Source organism: Sinocyclocheilus grahami, unplaced genomic scaffold (genome assembly GCF_001515645.1).
Source record: "Sinocyclocheilus grahami isolate Dianchi unplaced genomic scaffold, SAMN03320097.WGS_v1.1 scaffold1130.1, whole genome shotgun sequence".
Taxonomy (NCBI): Eukaryota; Metazoa; Chordata; class Actinopteri; order Cypriniformes; family Cyprinidae; genus Sinocyclocheilus; species Sinocyclocheilus grahami.
In genome coordinates this window covers 347,140-358,994 of record NW_015506309.1, presented here as the reverse complement: position 1 = coordinate 358,994, position 11,855 = coordinate 347,140, and the positions used below count along the sequence as shown (strand labels likewise).

At 37.2% G+C, this 11,855-nt stretch overlaps 2 protein-coding genes across 2 annotated transcripts in view; one reads left to right on the top strand and one right to left on the bottom strand.

The window, feature by feature from the left end:
* Nucleotides 1-2,233: 2,233 nt before the first annotated feature.
* LOC107567130 (complexin-4-like) lies at nucleotides 2,234-6,123 on the top strand. The gene is made up of 3 exons (XM_016252747.1): nucleotides 2,234-2,376; nucleotides 2,801-2,888; nucleotides 4,715-6,123. Exons 1-3 carry the CDS (start codon nucleotides 2,312-2,314, stop codon nucleotides 4,940-4,942), a joined length of 381 nt encoding a protein of 126 aa, XP_016108233.1. The 5' UTR covers nucleotides 2,234-2,311; the 3' UTR covers nucleotides 4,943-6,123.
* Nucleotides 6,124-6,990: 867 nt separating this feature from the next.
* Nucleotides 6,991-11,855, bottom strand: part of LOC107567134 (mucosa-associated lymphoid tissue lymphoma translocation protein 1) — a gene marked incomplete at its 5' end in the record, with an annotated part of 24,100 nt that continues 19,235 nt past the window's right edge. The window contains 7 exons of the mRNA XM_016252752.1: nucleotides 6,991-7,643; nucleotides 7,791-7,916; nucleotides 8,602-8,759; nucleotides 10,792-10,941; nucleotides 11,177-11,304; nucleotides 11,406-11,477; nucleotides 11,579-11,756. Of these exons, the coding sequence (XP_016108238.1) occupies nucleotides 7,185-7,643; nucleotides 7,791-7,916; nucleotides 8,602-8,759; nucleotides 10,792-10,941; nucleotides 11,177-11,304; nucleotides 11,406-11,477; nucleotides 11,579-11,756 (1,271 nt within the window). The remainder of the gene's footprint in view (nucleotides 7,644-7,790; nucleotides 7,917-8,601; nucleotides 8,760-10,791; nucleotides 10,942-11,176; nucleotides 11,305-11,405; nucleotides 11,478-11,578; nucleotides 11,757-11,855) is intronic.

Genomic DNA, 11,855 nt, shown 5'->3' with positions numbered 1-11,855 from the left:
AAAAAAAAAAAAGAAGAAGAAGAAGAAGAAGAAGAAAATAAAAAAAGACATGCCATATGACTTTGCACTGAATAAAAAACACTACCAACTCACCATTCTGCTAAAGAGACCAGCCTAGTCAAGGTTAAAACTGGCATAATATTTAAAAACATCAAGCAATTATTTTACAATTATTTAGAATAATTTTACAGTTACTTAACCATCTCCTAGAAACATAGGAAAAACCAACAGATCAGGTGATTTAAATTCAGACCAAATGATATCAAGGTCATAATATCAAAGCTTGAAAAAAACAACAACAACAAGGCCCCAGAAATGTTGCACTACATTAAAAAGCAGACATGCACATACCTGTGTTCATCCCATCACAGCAGAGGAGAAGTAAGGTGAGATGTAAGACATTAGCCATGGAGAAGAGTGCTCTTTCCCCGCAGCTGTGCTGTGTGCGGCTAGGGCGAGGCATCTCTTCTGGTGCGTCTTTTTCAGAAGCAGGTCCCCAGAGACACCAACACCCCTCCCTTCTCCTCTCTTTCTGCAGCCATGGTGACTTGGCAGTACTGGTGTCTGCTTGCAGCTGACTGTTTTAAATTAATCACGAGTGTCAGTGCCACAGCCCTGACTGATCAAATGATTGGAAAGCACGCTCTATTGAGATGGCACAACGCAGTGTTCGAACACTTACAATTCGCACCTCACAAATGTGGACGTAGTTATAAGTGTAGCCTTTTATTTATTTTAAGGGCCGTTCCGGTGTTGTGAAAAGTATTCTGTACTAGAGGATCGTATTACTGTCTGTTTGCTCACGTGCATCAGTCGGAGTGTAATCAGCGAGAGATCTTAAGACAGGTGAAAAGCGTTTGGTTAATGGTGAATATTGACCTGTTGTGCGTACCGTTGTGGCTCCCGCTGGTAGCAGCGGATAGTCGCTGCATTTGAGGTAAAAACGACGCAATTTTTTATTGTGTAAGGTGCCAGGAATATAAGGAGCCCCGGGTTGCACTGTCTGTTCGTTCACACGCATCTATTGGATCGACAGCTGCCTTTAGCGGTGCCTTTACCGATTACCTCCATCATTCAAAGCATTCGGCACGAGCGATCGTCTGTGAGTGACGCCCCGCCCCCGACTCTCTGATTGACAGGTCTCCGTGTAAGCCACATACAGTCTATGGTAAACCAGCGGAAATTCCAATGCATTTGAGTTTGGCAGGTTACATGCGAGACGCAGAGAGAGTGAAAAAGCAGACGTGGTAATTAATTACAGGCTCGTAACTCGTAAGACATGGGAAATACAGTTGCAAATGGACTATGCTTTTTCATTTGAAATTTGGCAGTCACTGTGCGTTTGTGAAAGCAAGATTTGCAATTGCGTTTGGATTATGTCACAATTTATGCGTCCACATATGGAAAACACAATTGAAAATACAATTTTCAATTCCTTTTGAAAATAGTCCGGAATATCCTTCCATAGATTATATATATATATATATATATATATATATATATATATATATATATATATATATATATATATATATATATAGACTAAAAACACATCTGTTCCACCTTTATTTGACCCTCTAACTCTAGCACTTTCTATTCTATCTTAATTCTACTTTATCTATCTTCTTTTGTATTTAAAAAAACAAAACAAAACACTAGCTTTCTATTTTTTTCTATTTTTCTTTGTGTGTGTGTGTGTGTGTATGTATATGTGTATATATATATATATAAATTTTTTTAGAATACCTTGCTACGTGTACTGCTTTAGGCTAACCGAGACTTGTCATTTGCACTTATATATTGTTGCTCTTTTGTTAGTTTTGATTGCTTATATTGTTCTCATTTGTAATGCTAGTTTGTCTGCTAAATGACTAAATGTAAATATATATATATATATATATATATACAGTATATATATGTAAGAAACAAGACATAAAGTATCCGGCACAAATAATATAATTTTCTGTGAAAGTCGCTTTTACACTACAAAGTTGCAAACGATGAACAAAAGATTAATTAATCTATTTTCTGACAATGGAAATAAAGAGCTCAGACCAGCTGATGGAATTTGGCAGAAAATGGTTACTCTTTTTTTGGCCGGGGTCATTGTCAGGATGTCCTTGATGATGCAACTGCAGGGCTGTCGCACAGAAAAGCCTCTCATTGGATTTACTCTGATAGACCAATCCTGAAGCTAGAATAAAGCTTGATTCAGAAAAAAAGAAAGGAGTAGAGTATCTTTCTTTTGGAAAGAGCATCAGTTCACATTCATTGTGATCAGCCAGTTGAAGATACAAGAACAACTAGCAAAATGTCTCATGATGGAATGTCCAGAGAAGAATATGAGGAGTATCAGAAGCAGATGGTGGAGGAGAAGTAAGTTTGAATCTCTTTTATAAACATTGGATATTCTAGCCCATTTCATCCAGGAGGTTTTTCATAATTTTATAAACTCAATGAGTATTACTCTCAAATGGAACGAACTGAAATGTATCAGCAAATAACATTCCAAACATTCCATTTATTTAAAAATTGATTAGTGTCAAGTATATATTTCACATGATACTCAGATAAAGCCTACTGTACAATACATTGGTTGAGCTGTGAAAGAAACTGTGTCCCCTGTATTTCCCCTATTGTAAATATGTTAAATGTGATGTACCCTGATGCTGGGTTGTTTTCTGATAACATTGTTGTTACAGTTCTTGGCTGATGCTGGTATCACTTTCCTGTTCATTTTCTATTCGTTCTTTGTGCGTTTCTCATCTTCTGTACATTGCCTGCTTCTTTGGGAATAAAGGATGGAGAGAGATGCAGAATTCAATACAAAAAAGGCAGAAAGAGCTTGTCTGAGGACTTGTTTAAGAGAAAAATATCGACTTCCAAAGGTGAGAGTCCCAGGATCAGATAAATGAATCCCTTTCAGTAATGCTGAATTGAGTTATTCCTGTCCCCGACTGACTGCTTAAGCAGCACATGAATAGCATCAGTTTGCAGAGATGGTTAAACTATCAAGCGTGTGAAGGTTGCAGTGCAGACTGTGGCAGGAGATTAAGGCATAAAACAGTAAACTAAAATAGTGACTCTGGATGTTCAGGGCTTAAAGCCCAGAGTGATTAATCTCTAAAGTGAGCTTTAAAAGCACTGCTGTAGAGTTTTCAAACAGTGTGTTTCACTAGCAGTTTCATGTTGAGTGACATCTGTTGAAGTCTAGATTCATCAATAAGAAAGCTTATGCCAGACATTCTAAAGAGGACGAAGAGGGAAAATGTATAAAAGTGTATAAAATATATTATTATTTTACATGACCTTTCCAGGTCTACAGTACAAATCACACATTTACAAATTATTACAATTTTGCAAAGCTGTAACCACATATTCCGGATCTGGAGTGTTCGATCAGATTTTTTTTTTCTGAGATGGAAAAAAATAATACAAATTATTATTATTATTATTAAAATAAATATTTACCTGAAATTATCTGGGACAAATGGTATAATTTCCTTTTTTTTCCTACACTGTAAGATATAAAATTCTCTTTAGATTTTTTAGAAACTACTAATTATACACAATTAATTAATAAATTAACTTAAATCATTACAATGTTCGGTTACACTTTATTTTAAGGTGTCCTTGTTGCAGTGTAATTATACATTTAAGTACTGAGTAATATTAATTAACTCAATGTACTAACTAAATGGTTAGGATTAGGGTTACTTGCATGTAATTATGCATAATTAATTGTTATTATAATAGTAAGTACATGTAATGTGTATAACAAGGACACCTTAAAATAAAGTGTTACCCAATTTTACATGTGTTATAATCAATATATTTACTTTTCCTTTATTTCAAAGAATGCTTGCTTATTGATATTTCAATGAATGTCTTATTTTTATTTTTCATTGTTCCCAATCAAACTGGCTTGCTAAACTAAGTAAAGAAGTGTGTCAGGTATGGCCAGTATCTGTATACAATACTATATACTAAACTAAACTAGATAAATATTTTCCAAACTATTATAATATTTTTGCCTTGCTCTAATCAACATTTGAATAATTTAAAAAAACAAATGAGTACTATATCAGTATCTTGAGAGACAATGTGACCATTTATTGAAGTAGCTAAACCGCTAATTTTACCACATCATACTCTGCTTTATTTATAAAAGTCATAATTGAGGCTTCCTTTAAAGCATGTAATGTAGTTCCTAGTATATAATCCTACAATGCAGATGACCTGAAGGCCGCTATCAAAGCAACCTGGGCTTCCATACCACCTCAGCAGTGCCACAGGCTGATTGTCTCCATGCCACGCTGCACTGATGCAGTAATTCATGTAAAATGAGGGCCAACCAAGTATTGAGTACATGTACAGTAAATGAACATACTTTCCAGAAGGCCAACAATTCACTAAAAATGTTTTTTTTTATACGTCTTATGAAGTATTCTAATTTGTTGAGATAGTGAATTGGTGGGTTTTTGTGAAATGTGAGCCAAAATCATCCCAATTAAAAGAACCAAAGACTTAAACTACTTCAGTCTGTGTGCATAGAATTTATTTAATACACAAGTTTCACAATTTGAGTTGAATTACTGAAATAAATGAACTTTTCCATGATATTCTTATTTATTGAGATGCACCTGTATAAGCAAACAAGTGCTATTAGATTTGAATTGTTAGGTTTGATTGACGTGCTGATTGTTTTTTCCAGAGTGAACAGGATGAGATTATGATTCAGCAGGCCGGAGATGACATTGATGTGCCAGAAGAACTGATCAAGATGGTGGATGGAGAAGCGCCACAGGAGGAGGAAAAGGAGTCCATCATGGGTCAAATGCAGAACCTTCAGAACATGGATATGGGGCAGCTCAAAGAAAAGGCTCAGGCCACGTTTGTGGAGATGAAATCCAAGGCTGAGGAGAAGTGCACTGTCATGTAATGTGTTGAGGAAGTCAAAGTTATCTAGTTGTCTAATCTTGATGACTTGCATTTGCTTTCGCAGTGAAACTATTAATAGTTTCCTTTTTCTGAGAAATATTGATCACACTTTAAGAGATGAATGTCATTATTCAGAAATGGATTTGTGAATTTATTCTAAGTTCTTTCATTTGGTTTCTTGTTTTTCTTTTTAATCAATTAATTGTTTTTATTTTGTTCCTTGTTTTTCTTTTTTAATCAAATTGTGATTGACCTTCTCATCGAGTAATCTTGAATTACAAAGTCAGAGTTATGACCAATATCTACATGCTAAAAGATAATGACATTTGAATCATGCACTTTATATTTAAAAATAAAGGTTATTTTTCTAAATATCTCTTTAAAATCCATATGAAAAAGTGATGTTTTGAGATGTAATGAGGTGACAGGATTTGTAACATAAATGATCATTTAAAATGACTAAATACTTACAGTCACAGTGTTACAGTATTTTCTTTACGCTAAAATATTTTGAAGGAGCCGTAATAAGTTAAGTCACATGAAAGTAAAGACTGAAAACTGTTAGAAATGAGACATAACCACTTGAGATGATACATTTTTGCACTGCTAACATCACCAAATGCAAATGCAATAAGAATGTGATGAATCTAGGAAATAATTACTTATAGTTGATTTATAGACTGGACATTAATCTATAGATTGTATTTTAACATGGAAAATATCACACCCTTGAACTGTAACATTCTAATCCCACAGTCCTTAAAGGGGTACTCCACCCAAAACGACAATTTTCTCATCATTTATTCACTCTAATGCTGTCCCAGATGTATATGACTTTTTTCACAACTTTTTAGACTTTTTAACAAAGTGGATGCTTCAAAAAGCAAACACGACAGTAATGCATGCAACCCCAAATGATGAATCAAAGTTCTCTGAAGTTAATCAATACATGTGTGAGAGAAAAATACTAATATTTATTCATTTTTTAAACGATAAACAATCACTTCAGACCAGCTGTCATCCGTGTGTTCGCTTTCATTGTATTTATGCATGATATAAGCTCTCTGAAGCTTGTGCGAGAACTGATGGTCCCGTGTGCTTCCATGCTTCTCATGAACCTGCATGTAACGTATACACGACAACGTTTTCAAACGATTCCATTTACACATATCCGCGAAAACGGGCAAAAACGCTGTATTATGTCAGGCCAGTAGTTGGCGCTGTCACCGTGTTAGTAAACGGTACCTGTAGGGAAGTGACGATTATATGATGTACAGGTGCATCTCAATAAATTAGAATGTCGTGGAAAAGTTAATTTATTTCAGTAATTCAACTCAAATTGTGAAACTCGTGTATTAAATAAATTCAGTGCACACAGACTGAAGTAGTTTAAGTCTTTGGTTCTTTTAATTGTGATGATTTTGGCTCACATTTAACAAAAACCCACCAATTCACTATATGATGCGTCTCTGCTGTTGGTTGTAATATTGGTGAAGTAAATCCACACTTTGCTGAAGAAGCGTTAGCAAACTCTTGAGCAGCAACAACAGTTCCATATACTCCGCCATTGTTGTGTATGTTTGGTTGCGCTTGCCTTTAAAATCGATACGTACTGCGCATGTCTACATGCCTAACACGTACTACGCATGCGCATGACATCACCGTTTTCAAAGATTCACATATTGGGTTTACACGGAAACGATAACTGTGCCGTTTTCAAAAACTTCAGAAATATGCGTTTTCAGTCCCCAAAATGTCACCGTCATGTAAACGAACAGTCAAAATGCATAAAAAGTTTCCCGTTTTTGGCTGAAAACGTTGTCGTGTAAACGGCCCATAAGCCATCCCAGATGCATATAAGGTTTTTGACAACCTTTTAGACAACTTTTAATTTTTTTTGACAGAGTCGATGCTTCAACACAAAGCAAACATGACTTTAATCCATACGACCACAGTTGAGGACTCAATGTTCTCTGAAGCAAAACAATACATGTATGTGACAAAAACACTAATATTTACTAACTTTTTGCTTCCATAACTGGGGTTGTTTGGATTACCATCAAGTTCAATTTGTGTGGTTTTTGAAGTGCCAACTTTGGTGATCCCATACACTTGCATTATATAGACTCACTATTCATCGGTTGAAAGAAAATCATACACATCTGGAATGGGTAAATGATGAGAGAATTTTCATTTTTGTGTGAAGTATCCCTTCAATCATCTGTTTAACACTGTGTACTCACTCAGGGATGGTTATAGAGCTGCAAACTATTCATGAACTCATTCTGCATGTCGTCAATGTCATCAGTGGTCTCAATGGGAATACTTGGTGGGTTCAGGACGGGTGAGCATGGCATATTCTCATATTGATATGTATGGTCAACGTACAATCGAAAGTCCCCATAACCCCCTACAGCTCCGTGGAGAGGCTCACAGACGTTGAGGTAGGGGTTGGCGTACAGCTGGGGGAAGCAGGGGCCCTGGCTGTGGAAGCGGCGGTCTGACGCGGGGCTGTGGCTGGGGCTGGTCGAGGGGCTGTGCGGAATGAGACACGTCAGCTGACAGCTGTTCTTCCTGGTGGGACGGTTGAGATCCAGTTTGGCGGTGAGGGGCTTGCCGATGCTAACGTCCATGTTCCACTGGACTAGCTCATCTAGGGAGTTAAACTGAACTTGTAGGCAGACAGTGAAAGCTAGTTCCTCCTGTAAATCAAGACGAAAAGCATGAGAAGGAAAAAGAGGTATCAAGGTAGTTTTTAATTAATTTAAACGTATTGTAAATCAGATCTAGATCTAGCTAAAAAAAAGTATTTTTGGATTTTAATGTGTTGATGAAGTCCTGAGCTGAACCTTCAGTTTCTGCAGTGAGCTGAGTCTGGTGTAGAGGCAGTGATGAGGAAGACTGCCTGAAAGTAAGAAGCTTCCGGTTTCCTCCAGAGTTTCTTTATTCATCAGCTTAGGGTCCACATCCAGGTCCTTCAAAGTCAGGTAATAGGAAAAAAGCATTATTTATTGCAATCATGTTAGTTTTCTATATATGCAATATAAACATTATGGAATATTGACAAGAATACTATTAGTCCTATTAAGTCTATTCTTATTTTTAAAGATTAGTTTATATGTATAGCTAAATAATTAAAATAGATTATTACTAGACAGATTGACTTTTGCAGATATACACTACTGTTCAAAAGTTTGAATTTTTTATGTTTTTGAAAGAAGCCTCTTATGGTCAGCAAGGCTGCATTTATTTGATCACAATATAGACTAAAAACTATGATATTGCGAAATATTATTTAGATTTACAAAGTTTTTTTTTTGTGATGGCAAAGCTGAATTTTCAGCATCATTACTACATCATTACTGACAAAACATTTCTTATCATTTCAACAATGTTGAAAACAGTAGTGCTGCTTTATATTTTTGTGGAAAACGTGATACATTATTGAATGTGATGAATAGAGAGTTTAATGGAACAGCATTTTTAAATAGAAATTGTGTGTAACAAATTTCTTTATTATCACTTTTGATCAATTTAATGTGTCCTTGCAGAATAAACAGATTCTTTTTTTTGACCCCACATCTTTTAATGGTAGTGTTTATGAATAAATAATGACACACTGCATTTTCTTTCTCCAAAATATAAACAAAGACCACTAACCAAAGGGAGGTCAGTTATGTGTGCCTGACACGACAGCATCTCCTCTGACTTTTTCACAATGCTGGTGTAGATGACCAGCACGTTAGAAAACTCAGCAGCAAAGTCCATTTTTATCTGGACTCCACACTCAAAGTCCAGAAGTTTACTCTCTGGCAGTTCTGAGTTGAAACACAAAAGCAAAAATTTGACAAATGCTGAGAAAAATATTTATTTCCAGTACCGTTTCACTTATTGAGAACTATCATCTGTTAATATGGTCAGATGAGATGATAGGAATCATCTCATGTCATGATGAAATTAAAACATTTGTTTAATCAAGTTTTTTTTTTTTTTTTTCCAATTGTTACTTAATTTAACAAATGTTCTCAAATTTAATGTGTTACATTTTTTAATAGCGTTAGGTCTGTTACGTTTTAACATGTTTTGTCATCTTGCACATTACTAGTAGTAACTAAAATTGTATCTTCATTAACAACTTACAGAAGTGAGTACACCCCTCACATTTTTGTAAATATTTTATTATATCTTTTCATGTGACAACATTGAAGAAATTACACTGTGTTACAATGTAAAGTAGTGAGTGTACAGCTTGTATAACAGTGTAAATTTGCTGTCCCCTCAAAATAACTCAACACACAGCCATTAATGTCTAAACCGCTGGCCACAAAAGTGAGTACACCCCTAAGTGAAAATGTCCAAATTGGGCCCAAAGTGTCAATATTTTGTGTGCCCACCATTATTTTCCAGCACTGCCTTAACCCTCTTGGGCATGGAGTTCACCAGAGCTTCACAGGCTGCCACTGGAGTCCTCTTCCACTCCTCCATGACGACATCATGGAGCTGGTGGATGTTAGAGACTTTGCGCTCCTCCACCTTCCGTTTGAGGATGCCCCACAGATGCTCAATAGGGTTTAGGTCTGGAGACATGCTTGGCCAATCCATCACCTTAACCCTCAGCTTCTTTAGCAAGGCAGAGGTCATCTTGGAGGTGTGTTTGGGGTCGTTATCATGTTGGAATACTGCCCTGCGGCCCAGTCTCCGAAGAGAGGGGATCATGCTCTGCTTCAGTATGTCACAGTACATGTTGGCATTCATGGTTCCCTCAATGAACTGTAGCTCCCCAGTGCCGGCAGCACTCATGCAGCCCCAGACCATGAGACTCCCACCACCATGCTTGACTGTAGGCAAGACACACTTGTCTTTGTACTCCTCACCTGGTTGCTGCCACACACGCTTGACACCATCTGAACCAAATAAGTTTATCTTGGTCTCATCAGACCACAGGACATGGTTCCAGTAATCCATGTCCTTAGTCTGCTTGTCTTCAGCAAACTGTTTGTGGGCTTTCTTGTGCATCATCTTTAGAAGAGGCTTCCTTCTGGGATGACAGCCATGCAGACCAATTTGATGCAGTGTGCGGCATATGGTCTGAGCACTGACAGGCTGACCCCCCCCTTAAACCTCTGCAGCAATGCTGGTAGCACTCCACTCATACGTCTATTTCCCAAAACACAACCTCTGGATATGACGCTGAGAACACAACTTCTTTGGTCGACCATAGCGAGGCCTGTTCTGAGTGGAACCTGTCCTGTTAAACCGCTGTATGGTCTTGGCCACCGTGCTGCAGCTCAGTTTCAGGATCTTGGCAATCTTCTTATAGCCTACACCATCTTTATGTAGAGCAACAATTCTTTTTTTCAGATCCTCAGAGAGTTCTTTGCCATGAGGTGCCATGTTGAACTTCCAGTGACCAGTATGAGAGAGTGAGGGAGATAACACCAAATTTAACACACCTGCTCCCCATTCACACCTGAGACCTTGTAACACTAATGAGTCACATGACACCGGGGAGAGAAAATGGCTAATTGGGCCCAATTTGGACATACTCACTTTTGTGGCCAGCGGTTTAGACATTAATGGCTGTGTGTTGAGTTATTTTGAGTGGACAGCAAATTTTCACTGTTATACAAGCTGTACACTCACTACTTTACATTGTAGCAAAGTGTAATTTCTTCAGTGTTGTCACATGAAAAGATATAATAAAATATTTACAAAAATGTGAGGGGTGTACTCACTTCTGTGAGATACTGTATATGCCTTTTTTGTAACGTCAATATACATTTGACTGTGAACCTCTTTTATATGGTTATTTATATGAGTTGCACAATATTTTGAAGTAGCTAACAATACCATGTGCTTTAGACCAGAGCAGGTTCTGTGCCTCGGCTGCATCGGAGTAGTCCCCGGGGCGGATGGGATCAGTGAGGGAACGTCTCTCTGACAGACTGCTGCGGATCTCTAGAGCCTGCTTACCCTTTGTGGGGTCAAACTGACCCATATCTACAAGCAATCATGACATGCAACCAAACACGAGTTAGATGAAATATGAATTGAAATTAATATGGGAAATTATTACTATCGTTAGTAGAAGTAGTAGTCACAGTGAGTAAGTACTGAAAGTAGAAGTACACTTTTCAAATCAGATAATCATTTGTTTGAGCTTAAATGGACCTGCATTTAACTAATAAAAGTTGTAATGCTTCATTTAACTTTAACATGCTCAAGGTTCCCTCACCTTCAGCCACTCTGTCTAGCAGAACAGTTATCTTCTCATCCTCTAGGAGGCGCTCTTTCAGGAATTTAATAAAGACTCCATTGGTGAATCCACTTGAACTCAATTCAAAAGCCTCAGCATCTTGGCAACTTCAGAAAAATAATACATCACAACATAACATGTCAGAGAAAACAAAATGTATTGCAGCATGTTATTTCTGGATGAAAAAGAAAGACACTCTATAACTCACGTGGCATATCCAAACACAATATTGGCTGTAACTTTGAGCACAACGTTTGGCATGGCGTCATCATGTACATTTCTGAAGCGATATATTATTGTTAGAATGATGATAACCAATGTATGAAATACCAATGTGAATATGATTTGTTATCCCGCATTTTAAAACCACAAAATCCACACCTTTTCCTGCACATGTCCAGGAGGAAGACATTGAGTCCAGTCTCCTTCTCCTGCATCAGTTTCAGAATGCTCTGAACACAGAGACAGTTGCCTGAGCGGTATGGGTTTGGGGCATCAACGGGCACCATGAAGCTGTTCCCAAAGTTCTCATAACCATGACCAGCATAATACAACAAACCTACAGTGAGGAATAATCATCAAAGAGTCATTTCAATCAAAAAAAAGAACATTCTGTCATCATTTACTCACTCTCATGTCATTCCAAACCTGTATGACT